The 19,749-nt window shown below is 50.6% G+C and overlaps 7 protein-coding genes across 7 annotated transcripts; 3 read left to right on the top strand and 4 right to left on the bottom strand.

Annotated features, from left to right (window-relative positions):
• Nucleotides 1-103: 103 nt before the first annotated feature.
• Nucleotides 104-526, bottom strand: PSV08DRAFT_247699 (uncharacterized protein; the record flags this gene model as incomplete). The annotated part of the gene is made up of 1 exon (XM_066092356.1): nt 104-526. The coding sequence occupies one exon, from the start codon at nt 524-526 to the stop codon at nt 104-106; it is 423 nt and encodes a 140-aa protein (XP_065949156.1).
• Nucleotides 527-1,676: 1,150 nt separating this feature from the next.
• PSV08DRAFT_300911 (uncharacterized protein) lies at nt 1,677-3,604 on the top strand. Its single transcript, XM_014226887.2, has 3 exons — nt 1,677-1,754; nt 1,808-2,324; nt 2,374-3,604. Exons 1-3 carry the CDS (start codon nt 1,686-1,688, stop codon nt 3,105-3,107), a joined length of 1,320 nt encoding a protein of 439 aa, XP_014082362.1. The 5' UTR covers nt 1,677-1,685; the 3' UTR covers nt 3,108-3,604.
• Nucleotides 2,879-3,604, top strand: PSV08DRAFT_300920 (uncharacterized protein). Its single transcript, XM_066092628.1, has one exon. The coding sequence runs from the start codon at nt 3,176-3,178 to the stop codon at nt 3,533-3,535; it is 360 nt and encodes a 119-aa protein (XP_065949157.1). The 5' UTR covers nt 2,879-3,175; the 3' UTR covers nt 3,536-3,604.
• Nucleotides 3,605-6,621: 3,017 nt separating this feature from the next.
• Nucleotides 6,622-9,367, bottom strand: PSV08DRAFT_362530 (uncharacterized protein). Its single transcript, XM_014226886.2, has 7 exons — nt 9,223-9,367; nt 8,856-9,164; nt 8,468-8,805; nt 7,740-8,404; nt 7,504-7,687; nt 6,923-7,429; nt 6,622-6,863 (listed from the first exon to the last, which is right to left on the bottom strand). The coding sequence occupies exons 1-7, from the start codon at nt 9,238-9,240 to the stop codon at nt 6,803-6,805; spliced, it is 2,082 nt and encodes a 693-aa protein (XP_014082361.2). The 5' UTR covers nt 9,241-9,367; the 3' UTR covers nt 6,622-6,802.
• Nucleotides 9,368-9,818: 451 nt separating this feature from the next.
• Nucleotides 9,819-14,555, top strand: PSV08DRAFT_180296 (ABC-2 type transporter-domain-containing protein; the record flags this gene model as incomplete). The annotated part of the gene is made up of 8 exons (XM_014226885.1): nt 9,819-10,303; nt 10,355-10,622; nt 10,673-10,942; nt 10,992-11,546; nt 11,601-11,672; nt 11,728-12,633; nt 12,682-13,009; nt 13,066-14,555. The coding sequence occupies 8 exons, from the start codon at nt 9,819-9,821 to the stop codon at nt 14,553-14,555; spliced, it is 4,374 nt and encodes a 1,457-aa protein (XP_014082360.1).
• Nucleotides 14,556-14,900: 345 nt separating this feature from the next.
• Nucleotides 14,901-15,755, bottom strand: PSV08DRAFT_391019 (polysaccharide lyase; the record flags this gene model as incomplete). The annotated part of the gene is made up of 2 exons (XM_014226884.1): nt 14,901-15,265; nt 15,350-15,755. 2 exons carry the CDS (start codon nt 15,753-15,755, stop codon nt 14,901-14,903), a joined length of 771 nt encoding a protein of 256 aa, XP_014082359.1.
• A 1,979-nt stretch (nt 15,756-17,734) lies between these two features.
• Nucleotides 17,735-19,655, bottom strand: PSV08DRAFT_43732 (DHS-like NAD/FAD-binding domain-containing protein). The gene is made up of 2 exons (XM_014226883.2): nt 19,408-19,655; nt 17,735-19,356 (listed from the first exon to the last, which is right to left on the bottom strand). The coding sequence occupies exons 1-2, from the start codon at nt 19,628-19,630 to the stop codon at nt 18,098-18,100; spliced, it is 1,482 nt and encodes a 493-aa protein (XP_014082358.1). The 5' UTR covers nt 19,631-19,655; the 3' UTR covers nt 17,735-18,097.
• Nucleotides 19,656-19,749: the final 94 nt, after the last annotated feature.

Consider the following 19,749-nt stretch of genomic DNA (forward strand, 5'->3'; position numbering starts at 1 on the left):
TGGGGATGCAGGTTAATCGATAGCCTCCATAGTAGAGGCACGAGAGCCAAGCGGACGGAACCTGCATGGGCGGCGCGCCAGTACCATGGCTGGAAGCAGAGTCTCAGTCGAACAAAGGAGGAGAGGGACAGGAGATGCGGTGTGCGCTGGGTGTGGCGGTTGCAGCTTGATGTCGTGCTCCATGGGCGTCCAGATGGCTCTCCCACTGCTGCCGTCGTGCACCGCAGACGACAGGGACAGGCACCAGGACCCCCCGCCCTGTCCTGGGAGAGACGGGGCCCGTGCACACCCACCCCGGCCACGGCGCAAAACCCATCGTTGGGGTGGAGCTGCTGTGGGAATTATTGCCGCGGGAATTGCTGCTTACAACAGTACTCTTGTTGTGACAAGTGTCTCTAAACGGCCGTATGGGAGCCGGCGGTTGGCAAAGACGAAACACGGCGCGACCGGGGGATTGTCGTCGCTGCCATGGGCTGGCGGGACAAGGGGCGTGGATGACGAGGCCAAATGTCACGGTGATGGCCATGGGCGCAAGCGATCACGACATGTGGAGAAGCGCATCCTGCTCGTCCGGAACAAAGATGGACACCATGTGGAAGACGGATAACGGATAACGGAGCACTCCCCTGCCCAGCAGCAGCCGAGAGCGCCACGTTCCTGGTGGCGTCGGCGGCAGTCTAACTGGATGGCGCAGGCGTGGTGCCGCTGCCGTCGCCAACGCACTGCGCCAAAAGAGACGTCAATTGCACATGGACGAGTGTCGCTGGGCAAAGAGGGCGAGGCTGCTGGGGGCGTGCGACTGCAGGTCCCGGCCCAAGTAGGTCCATGTACCTAAGTGTGCAAGTACTTACTTAGAGCGTGTCCCTACTAGCAGCTGCAAGCGCGTCGCCGAGCTGGGATCTATTATTGGCCGCCGTCGGGTCTGCTCTAGGGCTGCGACTGTGTCTCGTATGGGCTCCACATGGCTGCCAACCTGCCAGACGTTGAATGTTCCAACCACCTCTGCGTACCGTCGCTTGCTATTTCCAGCCTGTAGTCCTGCCGTCCGCCCGTGGCACGCATGCACGGCCGATGCGCCAGCCCGCTTTGGCCAGCACCATCGACTCGTCCCCATCACACACACCAGCACCCTCTGCCCCGATGTTTCCACCGCCGGGCCCGTGTATGTGGGCGGCGATCGACCGTGTGCCTACCCCCTCCCCCCATTTAATATTTCCTCTCCCCTCGCCCCATCCAAGCCCTAGTGATTCCCGTCTTCCAAGACGTTCCACGCTCGTTTCCACCGCACCACCACATCCCCGCCGCTCGCTCCCCTCTTCACTCTGCTCGCTGTCGTCACGGGATCTGCTGGAAAAGGACCCATCTCTCGCTACCCTCCTCGCCATCTACTACCACTACTACCACTACTACTGCACAGCACCACCCCTCCAGCCAAGCCTCTTTCACCACTCACTGCCACCCGTCGTGTCTTGCTGCCATTGTCACATTGTCACGCGCCTTCCCATTGTTTAGCGGCACCTTCCCTCTTTGTCCTTGGTCTTGTCGTTGTGCTTGCCGCACACGCCCGTCCAATAACGAGCACTGCTGCTTGCTTCTCCTCCGCCACCTGACCTCGTCCAACCACCCTCCCATCAACTATTTTTACTGGGGGGACCGAGTAGCCGCCTCACCTCCTCACTGCAAACATGGCTTTCGGGGCGTCTGATAATGGCGTCTTCTTCACCAGCTGGGAGTTGTGGCAGAAGATGACTTTTGTGAGTGACTCCAAACAGCCTCTGCCAGTGACACACTAACACGCTGCCCCCAGGTTCTTGCCTGTGGCATCGTCTTGACCATCTTCATTGGCTTCATCAAGCTTGCCTTTGACAAGAGGAAGCTTCGCAAGTACAGCAAGGTCGACAAGGGCAAGAGGGCGCAGTCGCCCGAGATGCTCGAGGCGCAGCCTGTAACCCAAGTCAACGAAGACGCCAAGGACGAGATCCCATTCGGCATCCGTGCTATCCAGAGCGGTATCGAGGTCGACGGTGTGTGGATCTCACGAACAAACACGCCCGTTGGCAGCAGCCGCAACTCCGTCATGAGCGACAAGTTCCCTCGCACCAACTCGCAGCTCGAACTCCCACAGCCAGTCGCCCAAGGCTCTAGCCGCAACAGCTCGTGCGCTCCAAGCTCATTTGACCGCGCCGTCTCCGCTGAACCACTGTCCAACACCGAATCACGCTCTTCGTCGCCCGCTCGTGGACACCAGCACGACGGGCCCCGCTGCAGCAACTGCAACCACCACGTCTCTCAGTCGGCTCACTTGTCTGGCTCCTCTTCTCCATGTAGGTACTCATCAGATAGGGTTTGTAAACAATGCTAATCACCCCTCAGCTCGCGCCAGCCCTCTCGGACAGGCTGAATCCTCTTCCAAGTCGAGCAGCCGCAACAGTGATGAAACCGACTACATGGCCATTAACCAGGACGTGCGCGCATACGAGACTGCATACCTCCCTCCCAATGGTGCTCAAAGGAACATCGACCCCAAGACTGACCTCGAACTTCTCCGAAGCCACCGCCTCTCCCACGTCGCCGAGACCGGACAGCTCATGCCCCGCGTCCGCAAGCCAGGCCACAGCGGAGAATGGGCCAGCGTCACAGAGAACCAGATTTCAACGCTCAACGGTGTCAACTACTTCACACCTCGGAAGTCGCCTTCTCCTCCGCTCTCCACTGGTATCCACCCATCTCAAGATATCGTAGCGTCTTCTTCGGGCCCTAGCCATGATGGCCACGCAGCCAACCAGGCGAGGCAAGCAATTCCTCTGACCGAATCCTACGCACCTAATGCTCCGTTCTACCCCGATACCTACCAGCCGCACGGCCCAAGCCACCAATATAGCTATGATCAGGTCCCCTACCAGGTCATGACGGACCAAAATCAGGACCGCAATGAGCAAGTTCTCCGCAAAGTCAACTCTGGATTTGAGATTCTGCGACCAGGCACCTTCAAGGAGCCTACTCCCGAGGAGCTTGAGCTCGCCGAGCGGAGAGCATCCAAGAAGCTCCAAAAGAAGCGGAGAACATCGACTGACTCGCGGAAGTCTGCCTTTATGGAGCAGGTTTGATACATTGCTGTCACAATAGCTCTACTCTCACGTAATACCCCTGTTGTACGCGTCGCCGCCACGCTGCCATGGGCATCGTACCATCCACACTACGTGCTGGCACCATGCTGCATCAAAATTTTTACGTTGTTTTAATCATGTACCATTTTGCAAACTTGGAGCTTCTGGACTACATTTTGGGCACATGGCATGTATCTTTCAAGACGCCATGGAACATTACCACTGTGGTTTTTCCTTTTTTTTCATTTTCTCTCCTTTTCCCCGCCGCAACAGGTTGCTTGGCCTTACGAATTGCGAGCGGCGTTATAGTAATCATTTACCACGTCCGTCACACAGACACACATTACATGGGCGTTTTTTTGTTGGAATTCGAAAAAATGGGGGGAAAGCGGCGTCACCTAACGATCATCTGGATTTGCATCGAGTAACTCGCGGGGGAGGGTTAGTTTCTCAATCTGCATGGGGAGGTAGACAATAACGAATCCTTTTATTTTCACAAAAATAAACATTGAAATATTTCATCAAAACTTTTTTTTTTTTTACCCATCAGGGGAATTTGGCTATAGTTCAATGCATTAAGGATATGTTACCTCATGATGTGCATTAGCTAGTAATTGGGAAGAAAACACCCCTTGAACGTGATATTACCTCATCTCTTTCGGCCTTTTTTTTTGGCGCACAGCATACAACATCCAAAGTTAAAAGCAAAAAAAGAGGCCCTTGATTTTTTTCTCCTTCCGTCACGCCATCAAGGCATTGGGGGGGGGGGCGCATGGGTGTGTACGTGCTTCGTCGCCCATTTTTTACGCAAGGTAATTGGGGGGGGTGTCGGATTAATTACAACGTGGGCGCACTAGGTTCTGGAACGGAGAAAGAGATATACACACACAGAGAGAGAGACAGGGAGAGAGAGAGTCATGGAGTAGTTTTTTCATATCAAGAACCCTTTTTTTCGGGGCAGTTGAGACACACGCTTCATTGACACAGAGGTTTGAAACTATTGGATTACGCGCCCCTTGTTCCCAAAAAAAAAAACATGTGACTCTCTCTCTCTCTCTCTCTCACTTTTTTTTTTCTTTTTGCTCAAACGTTGGCGAATAACGCGCGCATACAAAGATACAGAGAGAAAGAAAGAGAGACTTCACTACCACCAGCTGCACAAAATCTCTTTTCCATCCCCTTCTTCTCTTGTATACAAAATGCCGTTGTTTTGTAAATACACGCACGCACGCACGCACGCGCAAGTTCATTTATTCTCAAGGTTCAATGCAAAGAACGAGTCTGGTTGGGGGAAAAGTTCCAAGCGCGGATATGCCGGATGTGCGCGGGAAGTTGAAAGAACAGGGAAAGGGAAACGGGGGAAAAAAAGGGCCTCTTGAGCGGTGCTGTTGCTAGTGTACCGTTGGGGTGGGGGTAAAAAAAAGGGTAATGTGTGGGTTTTGAGCTAAGGCGGTCTGTGTGGTTAAGTCGTGTGTGTGTCTGAGGCAATGAACGCGTGGCTGGCCCGGGGAAGAGAGAGGGAAAAAAAAGAAGAAGTGGTGTTTGGTTTTTTTTGCTTTTTCTTGTTTCGTGTTTCGTGTTTCGGGTTTTTCGGGGGGAGGAGCTTGCGGAGGGAAGCTTGTGTTTTTTTGGGGGGGATGAAAGGAAGAAATGCATCATCATCATCATGGCTTTCTTGCGGATGCAGATGGGAAAGATCGGGTGGAGGGGGTTTGAAAGATGGTTCACGTCATGTTTTTTTTTGGTTAGATTTTGGATTTGCTTGGGTCACTGTGCTTGAAGGAAATACACCTCATGAACGAACGGTTTTCATGAACCGAATTTTAGTGCCTGTGTTTTTTTGGATCTCAATCTTCTTCGCACTTCCATATCGTAGCCGAAGGAAGAACAAGTTGTAAAACGGGAGTTTGTTGCCTCATCGCATGTTTTTCTTTCTTTCTTTCGTTCCTCGCGGCCCGTTCGTGAGACGCAGCAAGTGTCATGAGCTAAGCATAGACCGGACAAGTATAAACACATGTTCGCTTCTTGTTGTTTCCTCCTAAACAATTTACCTTCTTTCTTCCGCGACGGCTCGTTGCGGCTGCCGAAAGTCGTTTGTCTTTCAGGCCTCCCACACAAAGCAATATTTTCGCTGCTTAAATTGACTATATTTACTTTGAAACGTAGGCGCACGTATACGAATGTCTATTCACACACTACGGCTTTTTTAAAATTACAAGCTAGCAATTTTGATTTTGCCGGCCGTCGTTTGACAATCTAATAGTGTTTCTCCCGGCATCCCGGTGACTGTTGCTGTTCATGTTAGTCTTTTATGTTGTTGCGCAAACGAGGTAATTAGTCGGAGTGTGTGGCTCTAGAAATAGACAGAGAATGAGTGAATAGTACATGTGCGAACATGATGGGGTTAGATTTGTCTCTCATTCTCGGTGCAAAGTCATGTTCAAATTTCATATCATTCATGTTGATATCTTGCAAAATTCCCTCAACTACTTTCGCGCAGTTCGTATTTGATTGAAAAATTAGCTATATATTTCCTGATACGAGATTGGTAATTACCGGAAATGAAGGCACGTCCCCCATCTCGGATCACGTCTACGTACCAAGATACTCATTGCACTAGAGGGTAGATTGCACACCTTATCCGCACCCTGAACCCTTTTCAGTTTTCCAATGTCTCGGAAATTTACATGGTTTCTCTTTGTTGCTCTACAGAATTTGCAAGGCTTGCGAAAAGCCAAAGCGCACATACACGCATGCGTGTAGAGCTGCACAAGTGCATCATATCAGCCTCCTCAACATGCCTCTTCAACAATTCATTGTCGCTATGCACGCCTACCGCGCTTTGCTAACCTAAAACCCCGAGTGGTATACTATGACTTGTTTTTTCTTTTATCTCTGCTCGGCGGAAGCTCCGAAAACTGACATTGGGAAGCTGCCACTGTGTAACCTTGATTCTGGCATCTAAATGGCGCCATAATCCCCGACTACGCTAGGAGGTTGCATACGCATGTAGCGCTCCTACCGCCGTCATTGATGATTGGCTCTCCGTTGCTTTTCAGATCTCGTGCACTAGAGCCACCGGCGTCTCTGACCACTCACATGCACGACCAACATGTCTTATGCATTATACTAATTCAGACTGTTGGTTCAGCCATGCTGATCTTCCAGCTTGTTGTCTGATGCGATCGGCGTTTGCTGTTACTCTGTGTGTATAGTTGATGGGTCGTCAAAGTTTGCTGGGTCGTGTAAAGCAGAGGTCAGTCCGGCGCATATGCATGCGCGTGATAAGGACTCAACGGTGCTAGGAGTTTAATTGGTAGAGATAATGCATGTCGCTAGTACGTGCCGTGTGACAGACATGCGAGGCTTGCTTGCTGCAACAACCGTCAACAGGTAGTCTGCACTGTAGCCTCATGTCGCATTGCTGTCTTAGCTCAACAGAATTAGAATGAAGGAGAGGAAAATGTACGAGCAGAGAGTCGGAAACCTTGGACGCTGGCCATAACACCACTGCGCTATCCAGAAAACACCATGAAGGTAATGATCCTGCAGGTTGGCCAGGCCAGGACCAAAACATCTTTAGGCATGTGGATTTGTATCCTCATTAGTCGACTCTACTTTGTCGGCTTTGCTGATTCAGGTGACACGTAGTGACCTTGAACTCCAGGTAATTAATTACATGTTCGTTAGAAAAACTACAACAGATTTTCGGAAACCGTTGGAGGATAACCCAGGTTGGGCACTTGGGGTAAACTGCTAGATCATCTTTAGACTTTGTCTTTGGACATGTCGCATGGGAAGGTACCCGTTCATACCTTGTAGTTGTTTGATTTATGCTCTCATCCGCGCCACCATTAAGATCCCACCAGTTGCTTTGCCAGTTTCGCGCAACAAATTCATTTTCTAGTGCCCTGAACAATCCAAGGGATTGAAAGTCGCCTTGAGCGTTCGCAGAGCACCCAGGCATATTAAAGGCCGACAGGTCGAACTCGGGCAACTCAGTAGCTACCAGATTTTGGACCGTATCGAAGCTTGTTGGCTGATAATTGAGCACTGGAGTAGTGGTGTACTCCGCGTTGGTTGTCGCCGTCGGAACCCTCTCTTTGCGCCTCTCTTCCTGCAACGTTCGCGATACTCTATTCAGTGCATCGACGGTTTTGACAAATGGTACCAAGTCTCGTCGCTGTGCGGACGCCTCGTTCATAGCTGTGCCAATACTCTCCAGTATCTGCATGTCACTCTCGCAGTCGTCGGGGTTGTACGTAGCAAGTATTTGCTCGTAAAGGGTGAAAACTACGCAGAAGGGGTACAATGTGATGAAACTGCAACAAGGTCAGCCACTTTAACGAGTACAAAGCATTCGAGCCGCAAAGAGTTCAATATTTTTTGGACTTACTGATTGGTGATGCTCTTGGATTTTGAATTCACGGTAGGGTCAGTATGGAAGTCGAGGATGATCCTGGACACTTTTCGAGCCGCTCGAACAGCAAATGGACTCGGTTTAACTGCTGTGGCGGAATTTCCCCGTACAGCTGCTTGGATTAGCCTCTGTATCCCAATGATGTAGGTGTAAATGTTCACTAGACTTATGTTAGCATCCATGGCTAATGCGCAATCCGTCTTGCCACATACTGGTATGATCAGCAAGCATACAGCGGTGGTCAATGGAAGTGTCCTCGGCATTCATGAGCTGCTCAAGCTTCCACTCGGCCACGAGGCTTTCAAGCTGTGTGCAGCATTCGTCAGCCTTCTTGAAAAGGTCATCTTCCTGGGAATTTGATGCATGTTTGTCGACATAACCAATAAACTCTTCAGTCAAGAGCGTATACCGTACCCACACAACGCCGATCGTGACACGAAGAGCCGACGGATGCATATTGTCGCCACGAAAGATTAGTGGTGGCCGAATCTTATTGGGCACCCATCTTAAGACTTTTGGTTGCCCGAAGAACAAGTGAAACGCGATATCAGTGCATAAACTATGCCAATAAATATATCGATAGCCATCTCTTTCGTCTTCATCGGTGAACGTTTTTGCTGGTGCACTGTCGATTTGGCCTATGCCCTGGGATATGAGGTGCTGGCATACTTTGCAATGGAATTTCCAAGCAAGTGGATAGTCGTACATGGTGATGCATGTCCAAGTGATAAGGGCGGCTGTGAACCCGTCCATATCAGTCTTGCAGGGCGACTCAAGCCATGCCGGTACATTTTCGAGGACTTTCATATATGATTTCATCGTTACCTCAGCTCCCGGGCCTTCAGTGTCCTGCAACCCATAATATAGGGCGTTGTAACTTGATCAGAGGACACGAAGTTAATGCCGGATTCACAAAAACCGCATACACTGAGACACTTACTACAGAACACGCATTCCAGGGTCGACATTGACATAAGGAGAGTTGATGACATCCGGAAGTGAACGCAAAACACTGAGATCGACCATGGAACCTAGAGAGACATCTGGCACAACCATGGAGTGCGCTACATGGACAAAGGTATCTATGCACGCTCGACATTCTGCAGGTGAGAGATCGAAGTCAACATGGTGAGCTTGGGTACGGACTCTCAGTCTTCCCAGATCTTCAAGAGCATCGTTGAGCGACAACATGGCATTGTTTATGCTTGGTCTTGGGGTGTTGATCGGGGTAGCTTGGTTTTGGAAGCTCCGACGCGTGTCAGTAGCAAGTCGATAAATCTGTAATTGTCAGCCACGGTGGTGACTGATGTGTTGTTGGAGTCTATTACCCATGATTCCTGACTATCTGCCACAGTCAAGGGGGCTTCAGGAGACGACAAAGGTGTTATTCTTTGTAATACTTCCGGCTGTGGGGTTGGGAGAGAGCCAGGCGATGAATCCGGTTCACCCGAGGTACTGACATGCTTCTCAAGCTGTTCGAGTCGCTGACTCAAGTATTCCATAACATTTTTTTGCTGTGCAACACGAGGTCTTTTGCGGCGCTCGACATATTGACACTCCGCTGCAGCAATTACACACTGACGACACACTGGGTCTGCTCTGTCGCATTTTATTTTCTTGCGCTTGCAGCGAAGACACTTTGCTAAGGCGTCAGTGAAAGATTGCAACTTGTAGTCGCGGCCCATGTACACGTACAGCAAGTTTCATTGTCATTGCTTACTAGTGGCCGTTGTCGTAGAATTTTTTTGGCGGGTTTCGGACGTGGGGGTCGAGACCTATGCGCGCGTTTCTATCCCCGGGAGTCCTAGGTTTTCTTCAGGTTTGGAATGGGTGTTGACGCGAGGGTGATGGGTGAACAATGGGATGGCAGCCTACGTAGTTGGGCAATGGTCGCAAATTCGGACACCGCATCGTCCGAATGTCCGAATATCCGAATAACAACTACCCGCCAAGGGGGTCTAGCCTCTTGGAACCACTACCATTGCATGCCTGACGCTGACCATCTGACCCACTTACTGGTAGAGCTCTCAGCAAACTGAGATGATGCAAATACCAACGCCATCTCACGTAGCCATCGTGGATGGTTCTTGGCATTACGGACTTCCGGATTTTGTTGCGACATGAGCCAAGGACAGACCAAATGTTCTCGTTACTAGGACACAGCTGTTCGCTCATATATACGTCTCCATCTAGATTCCCATGTAAATAGCAAGAGCCCTCGAGACAGCTATACGAACAACTGCTCCACCTCTTTGCTCAGCGCTGACCCGCGTTGTGATTCTTCACTAAACATGCCCATCGGACCAGGCTTCATAGAAGCAAAAACCACCACTGAAGACGAAAACACACTGAGTAGCGAGCATCATGCTATCGATACGCACGTTAAGACCGAACTTGACCGCGAAGTCCATGAACTCGTCCGCAATTTCACCTCACAGTCAGAGCAACTCGGTGTGACGGGGTCGCCTTTATCTGATGATGTTCATCCACGGCTAGATCCTAAGAACGAACAGTTTCGTGCGAAGGACTGGGCCCAAGCGTTCTACAACTTGCGCTACAGCAGCGAAGAGGCGATTCCTCGTGTTGCAGGTGTTGCCTTTCGAAATCTCAATGTATGGGGCATGGGATTCCCTACAGACTTTCAGTCTACAGTCGGTAACATGATTCTCAAGTTGCCTTCGCTATTTGGAAAAGGCACCAAGAAGATTGAGATTTTACGCGACCTTGATGGGTTGTTACTATCTGGAGAACAACTATGCGTTCTCGGCCCACCAGGGTAGGTTGAAGCTTATATTTTCCGTTAGAGAGCACAGTTAATACATTCCAGATCTGGATGTTCTACATTACTCAAGACTATTGCGGGTGAGACTCATGGTTTCCAGGTTAGCCCTGAGTCACACCTCAACTATCAGGGTGTCCCAGCCAAAGAGATGAACACTTCTTTCCGAGGAGAGGCCATCTACACAGCAGAGGTTGACGCCCACTTTCCTCAGCTCAGTGTTGGCGATACGCTCTATTTTGCTGCTCTTGCTCGTGCCCCACGTCAGATTCCTGGTGGCGTCAGCAGGGAACGTTATGCTGAGCATCTTCGCGATGTAAGTCCGTTTACTGAAGAGATAGACAGCCCTCTACTAACGCTTTCAAGGTTGTGATGGCTATGTATGGCATCTCGCATACAGTTAACACACGCGTTGGTAACGACTTTGTGCGAGGTGTCAGTGGTGGCGAACGCAAGAGAGTAACGATCGCAGAAGCTTCTCTCAGTTTTGCGCCTCTGCAGCTGTGGGATAACTCTACACGTGGATTGGATTCTGCAAATGCAGTAGAGTTCTGTAAGACGCTCAGAACACAATGTGACGTCTTTGACACATCTACTTGTGTTGCCATCTATCAAGCTCCACAAGCTGCTTATGAGGTATATATTCCCGTTTAACCATCAATAGACAATGACTGACTATTTGTAGCTCTTCGACAAGGTGACGGTTCTATATGAGGGTCGTCAGATCTACTTTGGCCCAGCAAGCGAAGCGCGTGCTTATTTCGAGCGCCTTGGATTCGAATGTCCGGCATCACAGACTACCCCGGATTTTCTGACTTCGATGACATCTCCTTCTGAGCGCCGTACCAGAAGCGGCTTCGAGAACAAGACGCCTCGCACGTCGGATGACTTTGCTCAATGCTGGAAGACGAGTCCCGAAAGACAGCAGCTGCTGAGAGCGATCGAAGACTTCGACAAAAGCTACCCACTCCAAGGCGAACAGCGTAATCTCTTTGCGTTATCAAGGACAAGGGAGAAGTCTAGCAAGCAGCGTCAGAACTCTCCATACACACTTTCCTACTGGAGGCAGGTTCGTCTCTGTATGTGGAGAGATGTGCAAAGACTAAAGAACGACCCGAGTGTCTCGTTGACAATGCTCGCTGTAAACTTTACTGAAGCAATCATCGTCGCCAGTATCTTTTTCAACTTGCCCGAAACTACTGCATCTTTTTTCAAGCGAGGAGGCGTCATATTCATGGTCGTAAGTCCACCTCTTTTCTAGTGGATGAATGAAGTGGTTTACTCATTGTTCTAGATCATACTCAACGCTTTCGGTAGCATGTTAGAGATTATGAATCTCTATGCCAAACGAACAATCGTTGAGAAGGTAAGCTACGTCATTCTACTTATCCACGAGCACTGGGAGTTGACAATTTCTTCAGCACAACCGTTATGCGCTATATCATCCCAGCGCCGAAGCATTATCTTCAATGATTGTCGACCTTCCATACAAGGTTTTAAACTGCATTTTCGTCAACAGCACACTCTACTTCATGGCCAACCTCCGTCGAGATGCTGGCTCATTCTTCTTCTTCCTTCTTGTCGGGTTCACTACTGGTCTGTCCATGAGCATGTTCTTCCGACTGCTTGCTTCGATGACCAAGACTCTCGCACAAGCCTTCGCACCGAGTTCCCTTATCCTTTTGATGCTGGTTCTCTACACCGGCTTTCCACTACCCGTTCCTTATATGAAGTCATGGATAGGGTGGGTGCGACACATCAACCCCGTATCGTATGGCTTTTCGAGCGTGATGAGCAATGAGTTCAACGGTCGATCGTTTAGCTGTTCGTCGTTCATTCCATCTGGACCATCCTATGAGAACGCTACACTGGAGCAGCGAGCATGCGCCGTCCAAGGTTCAAGACCTGGGGAAGGATTTGTCAGTGGTACTGCATACGTAGAGACTGCATTCCAATACAAATTCAGCGAGCGGTGGCGAAACTATGGTATACTTGTGGCCATGACTTTCGCACTATTCGTCATCCACCTGGTTATGAGCGAACTGGTTGCTTCTGAGCGCTCCAAGGGCGAGGTTCTGGTATTCCGTCGGTCCAAGATGAAGAAGATGGCCAAGCGTCAGAACACGGATGAAGAGGCGGGCGGTGCAACTGCCCATGAAGGCGAGAAGATCAACCGCAGTAACAGCTCTAATCGGGAAGTGCAGGAGCAAGTCTCAATCTTCCACTGGGAAAAGGTTACCTATGAAGTGCAGATCAAGGGCGAAACGCGCAAGATTCTTGATGATGTCGACGGATACATCAAGCCCGGCACTCTCACAGCTCTCATGGTATGTATATCTTCACAGAAGGTCAGGATCTAGCTAACAACTACTTAGGGTGTGTCTGGTGCGGGTAAGACTACACTACTTGACGTGCTGGCCAGCCGAACCACAATGGGTGTAATCGGTGGTGATATCTTGGTAGACGGCCGACGACGAGACGAGTCCTTCCAACGACAAACGGGCTACTGCATGCAACAAGACATTCACCTGGATACATCTACTGTACGAGAAGCTCTAGAGTTTTCTGCTTTACTGAGACAGCCGCCGGAATATGGTCGTGAAGAGAGATTGGCATATGTCGACCACGTCATCAAGCTCCTGGATATGGAACAGTATGCAGATGCAGTTGTTGGTGTCCCGGGATCAGGCCTCAATGTAGAGCGTAAGTACAATAGCCCTTTGTTTTTCCATTACCGAGATAAATACTGACTGCATCAGAGCGCAAACGTCTAACCATCGGAGTTGAACTCGCCGCTCGCCCGAAGCTACTTCTCTTCCTTGATGAGCCTACGTCTGGTCTCGATTCCCAGACATCATGGTCCATCTGTGATCTCATGGAGAAGCTGACTCGAGACGGCCAAGCAATTCTGTGCACTGTACACCAGCCATCGTCCCTTCTTTTCCAGCGATTTGACCGTCTCCTCCTGCTCGCCAAAGGTGGACGCACAGTGTATTTTGGCGACATTGGGCGCGACTCCAATATACTCCTCGACTACTTCCAACGCAACGGTGCACCGAAATGTCCTCCTGGCACGAACCCAGCCGAGTACATGCTTGAAGCAATTGGTGCGGCGCCCGGAGCCAAAACCGAGATCGACTGGCCTACGGTCTGGAAAAGCAGTTCAGAGTTCGAACAACTCCAAATGGAGCTGGAAAAGTTGCGCCAACTAGTCAACCAACCGTCAGCTGTCATGGACGCCGCAAAAGGCAGCCAACAAGAATTCGCCGCATCCTTCACAGACCAATTCCGCGCTGTCGCTCTCCGCTGTGCTCAACAATACTGGCGAACCCCCTCTTACATGTACTCGAAAGCCATTTTAACCATCGGCTGCTCCCTCATGATCGGCTTCTCCTTCATCGACGGCACAAACACAATGCAAGGCCTGCAAAACCAAATGTTTGGCGTCTTCATCTTCCTCTTCGTCGTCATCCAGCTCATCTACCAAATCCTGCCCATGTGGATTTTGCAGCGCACCCTCTACGAAGCCCGCGAGCGCCAGTCCAAGACGTACGCCTGGCAGGCCTTTGTACTGTCCAACATCGCCATCGAAATGTTCTGGAACGCTATCATGGGCATTGCTTGCTTCTTCGCCTGGTACTATCCCGCGGGCTTGTATCGCAACGCGCAAGCCACGGATTCCGTCCACATCCGCAGTTTCCACACACTCCTCATCATCATTACCGTCTTCCTCTTCGCAAGCACCCTGGCCCACCTACTCATCGCTGGCTCTCCCGGCGAAGAAATAGCAGGAGCGTACGCCACGTTGATAACGATTATGATGTACGCTTTCTGCGGCATTCTGGCTAACAAAGATGATCTGCCCGGCTTCTGGATCTTCATGTATCGTGTCAATCCGTTTACGTATCTTGTGTCGAGCTTTTTGGCTACGACGCTCGGACAGGCGCCCGCGCATTGTGCCGCGAATGAGTTTCAGACTTTCTTTGCGCCAGAGGGCAGGACGTGTGGGGAGTACATGGCTGAGTATATCGGTATGGCTGGGGGGTACCTGCGGGATGCGAATGCGACGACAGAATGTGGGTACTGTCAGTTGGATAATACGGACCAGTTCTTGAGCAGGGTGCATGTGAAGTGGGATACGAGGTGGAGGGATTTTGGGCTCTTGTGGGTGTATGTGGCGTTCAACATTGTGGCGGCAGTGTTTTTGTACTGGGCTTTCCGTGTGCCCAAGGGGAAGAAGAGGGAGTAAGTTGGGGCGGCAGTGCTTTTTTGCACTGAGATTTCCGCGTGCGAAAGGGGAAAAGGATACAGTGCGTTTTCTTTTCCTCCAGTTCCTTGTAGTTTAGATCTTAGACCTTAGACTAGTGTTGCTGTGATATGCAATTCATAAGATATCGAGAGAGAGAGAGAGAGAGAGAGAGAGAGAGAGAGAGAGAGAGAGAGAGAAAAGGTCTTGTTATATTTACTTGATGTTTAGTCAATGTTTCAGAAAAAATAACTTTTTACAAGAAAAATAAATCATAGATGCTACGCTGTATATGACTGGGGCGATGACAACATTTTCCAGCAATCATCCCCATCCCACACAGCCCATCTAGCACGCAGCAATGGACCCCGAGAACTTGCAAGCACTCGACGGGCCCGTTGACACGGAATCCGGCTCATTACCAGGCGTCGTTCCCTTGAACTCCTCGCAAATCTCCTTGACACCCGTAGCACAAGTAGCCGCATCGATCGTAGCAGAGTCACCAAAGTTCGAGTTGATACCCGCAAGGAGCTTTCCGTTTGACGCTTTGACGCCCTTGATAACGACGTGGCGCTCTGCGCTCTCCTTGCAGTTTCCGCAGGCGCGGTAGAGTTTGCCGAAGTTATCGACGGTGAAGTTTTCGATTGTGACGGTCCCCTTGCCGTTGTGCTGGATTACTTTGTCTTGTGCGGCTGTGGCGCCGCCTCCGATGACTGTGGATTGGTGTTAGCTATATACTTTTTTTCTTCACTTCTTTCTTCATTGCTTGAATGAAGCAAGTAAGGGGTTGAACATACCGGTAGCGTCGCCATCGCCCTTGAGTGTCAAAGCATCTTCACATACAGATACCCACCACACATTCTCAATTGTACAAGAACCCTCGCAGTGAACACCCTCGATCTGGTCCTTGCCAATAATGGCGTTCTTGAGAGTAGCACCGTCCTTGAGCAGGAACACGGCGTCAGAGTTTCCGCCCTCAGCTTGGCCCGTGCAAGAGACGCCACGGCCGTATGTCTTGAGGCCTCCGTCAAAGACACCGGTGATTTCCTTGGGTTCGGAGAAGGTCTCGGTACCGTTACCCTGAGGCACAGGCAGCGAGCCTCTTTTCATCATTGTGTAAAAGTTTCGGGGGTAGATGCGAGCCGGACCGGCTGAGGCGGCGAGGGCGAAACCCAGAACAGAGGCAGCGATAGAGGCCTTCATTTTTGATAGTAGTTTTGGGCGTGAAAAAAAAAGTTCGAAAGTTGTTTGTTTCGGAAGGAGTGCGGTTGAGTTCGACTAGCGAAGGAGGTGCGTCAAGCACAGAAAAACAGGAAATAGAGACTAAAGGAGTGTGGGGTGTGGAGGACTGGTGCTGGCTCGATGAAGAGAGTTGGTTTTTCTAGAAGGATGGCTACGTTGTCCCTCTTATACTGCGTACCCACCTCTTCATCTCACCAATGCGTTCTCGAATGCCCACAGACAGCATGCTTTGTTCATGGGGAAACGTTTTGCGTAACTAGGATCTGCGTGTAAAGTGGGTTCATAATCGCCCCACTGCTCAGTGAGAGCCTTGAAACCATGTTTGGACTATCGAGACGGTAAAAGTGAAGGTCGATCACCATGTTGCAGGACTATTCGCAGTCGCCTTGGCAAAAAAGGCTCATTTGTTTGAAACACAGTGCGCGGAGGTAGTTAGCCCGGCTGCGGGTGGCGTTTATCACCCTGATCATGCCCGTTTCGGAGGGATTGTGCCAAGACGGTGATGTGTTTTGGCATTGATGCTTGGGCTTGTTCAATCGTACCTTCTTCATAAGGGATAGTAAGTGTTGGTAGAATCGTATGAAGGTCTCTTAGTATGTGCATTCTGTGAATGTGTTGCATGTATACGCAAAGCGTCAGCGCAAATTGCATGTATTCCTACCAACATCTCATACTTCATCATAGATGCCGAAAGAATTGTGTAGCCCTACTTTGACTTGGCGGCATTGATGACCAGTGCACCGTGATGTTCTCAAACACGCCAATTCGCAAGCCACTCCAGGCTGCATTTTAGGTGCTGACTGAGATGGGTACCGCGCGGCTGGAAAGTAGAAGAATGGTGTTCGCGATTGAATCCTTGACAAAAACAGGGGAAGGCGGCTGGGATTGCGATCAGCGTTGTGATAACGGGCAGGCAAGTTTGACGATGATCAATGATCGAGAAGAAAACCTAGGCCGCCGCATTGGAACACATTTCGTTATGTTGTAAAGTGCACTTTTTCCCTAACATTTACGCCAATGAGTTAGAGCACTGCCGTGACAATACTACGCGTGATCAAATGGCTGTTTCCACCAGGTCTCAAGACAAGCGTTTATGCTATACGTGAGGCTCGAGCAAGAATGTGGTGGAGTGGAGGTGTGGAGTACATTGTCGTCAGCTGGGACTGTGCGCTTCTTGGCTTGGGCCGCCCGTGGATGACGTGCTGCACCGAAAAGCTTGGCTTCGTGTCCGTGGTGGTAAAGCGAAATTTCTCCTATCCTAGCTACGTATGTCTCGACTACACCCTTTCCCTATCAGCCCATTTGAAATTGCGACGCGTGTACGAGGGTGCGGGCGTTGGGAGTAGAGAAGAGGGTCTCGTTTGCAACGTCATTTACGTAAGTTGGCTAGATTGAAAATGGGATCATGCTATGATTACAGCGAGATGAATTAGCGCGCATGAATCCGCCGCTCTAGGTAGTGATTCTTGGGACTGACAAACGTACAAAGCATTGAGCGGCAAGTGAAACATGTCGATTCAACCTGGACAGCCCCCGCCCGAAGTTTACCCGTTTATGTACTTAGCATCTACCCGTTACCTAAGGCTGTGGGATCACTAGGATCTGAGGGAACTCGATATCCGAGCGGTGATTTCCTTGCAGAGAACACCTATAAGATACGATATTCCTATCTAGAGAACTGGACATGTTGAATCAATTAAGTTGACTAATAAGGTATCGTGTAGAGTAGCTTGAGTGTGGCTTGAACGGCAACGGGCGTAGCGTGGGCTGTGGCTTTGCCTCGACTACTATGACATCTTTCCTGCTGTACCTAAGCCGAAGTTCATTAGGTAACACAATGGGAGAGACAAAGGCAACAATGCCTCAATGCCATCCTCTGGCTCCTGACATGCATCACCAAAAAGAATAGTCACACAATCCGAACCTTGTTGAGAGAAAGAGACTGTAACTGTATTCTTGTGCCTGAACATAGAGAAAAAAAAGCAAGACAAGACAAGCTCTATGTGCATGACAAAAGGAGATAGAGTTGATGGAGATTACATGATAGCATCTCCTTTCACACATGCTCTCGGATCTGTGGTATCTTTCATGCCGGACCCCGCAACCTCTCTCTTGATGTTCAATCACACCACAACGCCCTACTCCGAGTTTCCATTATGGAAGATCAAGCAACTGACTGCGGGAATCAGGATATGCCCCTGTCTCGATCTAAAATGACCCAAAAAACATGAGGAAAAAACACCACTCGTAATGCCAGTCATAACGCCGTGAACACACAAAATACTAAGGCTATGAGCTAGTGCTCATGCTGGTTCGTTAATATGATTATTTGTTGTAGTCGTCACTGGGGTGTGAGCCTTGACGGTGGAGATATGATCCATGTCATCGGTAAGAGTGACGTCAACTGACTGGCCCTCGGGTATCATTTTGTGGTTGAGTTGCCAGCCCGCACGACGGGCAAGCTCGGCCACTACTACGTCGCAATCGCCAAGGAGGTTGATGTCGAAGTTGATGTGGTGAATGGGATCTCGTGAGATGTAAATCTGTGGAACGTCGCGGGGCAGGAAGTTGGGTATCTCAGACACGGGAGCGACCTTCATGCTCGTGCCCATTACAATGACCAAATCTACCTTGTCCTTGTCCACATCCTTTAGCCGATCGAAGAAGTCATTGGGAAGGGCTTCGCCGAAGAAGGTTATATCCGGCTTCATGATGCCCGGCTGGGGAATGTCAAAGGCTCCATCGGATTCGGAGTCTTCATCGCTCGATCGTTTCTTCCTACTGCCATTGGCGTTGGATTGACGTTTGCGCTTCTTACTAGGCTGGGCTGCGATTTCATCCTTGCAGCGCTGACACTCAGCAGGCCGCTGTGCGCGCACATCGTCGAAGATGACCTCACCCGGTACCTTGAACTTGCATTTCCGGCATGTCGCAGTGGCCCAGGAACCGTGGCACTGGATAAGCTTATCCTTGCGTATACCGGCGTGCGCTTCGACGTTATCGATGTTCTGAGTGTAGTTGGTGAGCAGTTTTTCCTTATCCTGCAGGAGGCGTATGAACTCGTGCGTAGGCGTCCACTTTTCGAGGTCGGGTATAATGTCCCCGGCAAGCGCGTAAAAAGTGCGAGGATTCTCGTCAAAGTTGTGAATGTCAAAGACTTCCTCGGGCTCGTCATAGCCCATCTGCAACAGTCGCGAGTAGAAACCTGTGTTCTTGGAGCGAAAGTCGGGGATACCGAGGCTCGTCGAGATACCTGCGCCGGTGATGACCATGATGTTCTTGCGTTCCAGGAGCAGTTTCGCAGCGTCATCAATGGTCTTGTACTGCTCAAGGCGGGGGCGCTTGTTGAGCTCGCGGTTGATGGCCAGGCCAAGCAACTGGTAGAAGTTCTCGTCGGGCGCTTCTTCGAGGAACTTGGGTATCCTGACGCCAAACGCGGTACACAGCTTGCGCGCCGTCATCTTCTCGCTGGTGATATTCTCCATGACAAACTGGCTGGCGCCAACCTCGTGCAGTCGCTGGCGCAGTCGGCGCGCCTCGTCAGCAGTGCACACATCTTTGCCTGTACAACTGTCAATCGCTGTGGCCAACGCCACACAAGAGTCAAACTTACTGTCGTTAGAGTATTCGAAGGCTTCAACCTCATCCAGGATCTCCTCGTACAGCGAAGCCGAATCCCAGACGCCACCATCCTCGTCGTCGTGGTCAGGCGCAGGCGCGTCCTCTTCTTTGGGTTTGGTCGCGCCCCTCGCTGTGTGTTCCGCCTTGCCAGCCGGGGCAGGGGGCGGGGCGGAGTCGTGAACAGCGACGGGTCCCTCTGAGGCGTGGGCAGCCATGATATTGTTTTCCCGTGCGCGCTCGCTATCAACCAATGTAACTCGGCGAGAGTGGAGGAGAAAAGGTGGTCAGATGGGTGAGTTGGGAAGCCTTGGCGCTAGGCTCATTTGGGCGATAC

The sequence above is a fragment of the Bipolaris maydis genome (genome assembly GCF_028858645.1).
Source record: "Bipolaris maydis strain C4 unplaced genomic scaffold PSV08scaffold_7, whole genome shotgun sequence".
Lineage (NCBI taxonomy): Eukaryota > Fungi > Ascomycota > Dothideomycetes > Pleosporales > Pleosporaceae > Bipolaris > Bipolaris maydis.

Bases quoted from the DNA above. Each gene is read 5' to 3' on its own strand.
- PSV08DRAFT_300911 (XM_014226887.2), top strand. From the start codon at position 1,686: ATGGCTTTCGGGGCGTCTGATAATGGCGTCTTCTTCACCAGCTGGGAG. The intron at 1,755-1,807 runs GTGAGTGACTCC...CGCTGCCCCCAG, and splicing joins TGTGGCAGAAGATGACTTTT to GTTCTTGCCTGTGGCATCGT. The intron at 2,325-2,373 runs GTAGGTACTCAT...ATCACCCCTCAG, and splicing joins GTCTGGCTCCTCTTCTCCAT to CTCGCGCCAGCCCTCTCGGA.
- PSV08DRAFT_300920 (XM_066092628.1), top strand. From the start codon at position 3,176: ATGGGCATCGTACCATCCACACTACGTGCTGGCACCATGCTGCATCAA.
- PSV08DRAFT_362530 (XM_014226886.2), bottom strand. The intron at 8,405-8,467 runs GTAAGTGTCTCA...CCTCTGATCAAG, and splicing joins CCTGGAATGCGTGTTCTGTA to TTACAACGCCCTATATTATG. The intron at 6,864-6,922 runs GTATGAACGGGT...AAGATGATCTAG, and splicing joins ATAAATCAAACAACTACAAG to CAGTTTACCCCAAGTGCCCA.
- PSV08DRAFT_43732 (XM_014226883.2), bottom strand. From the start codon at position 19,630: ATGGCTGCCCACGCCTCAGAGGGACCCGTCGCTGTTCACGACTCCGCC. The intron at 19,357-19,407 runs GTAAGTTTGACT...ACAGTTGTACAG, and splicing joins CTTCGAATACTCTAACGACA to GCAAAGATGTGTGCACTGCT.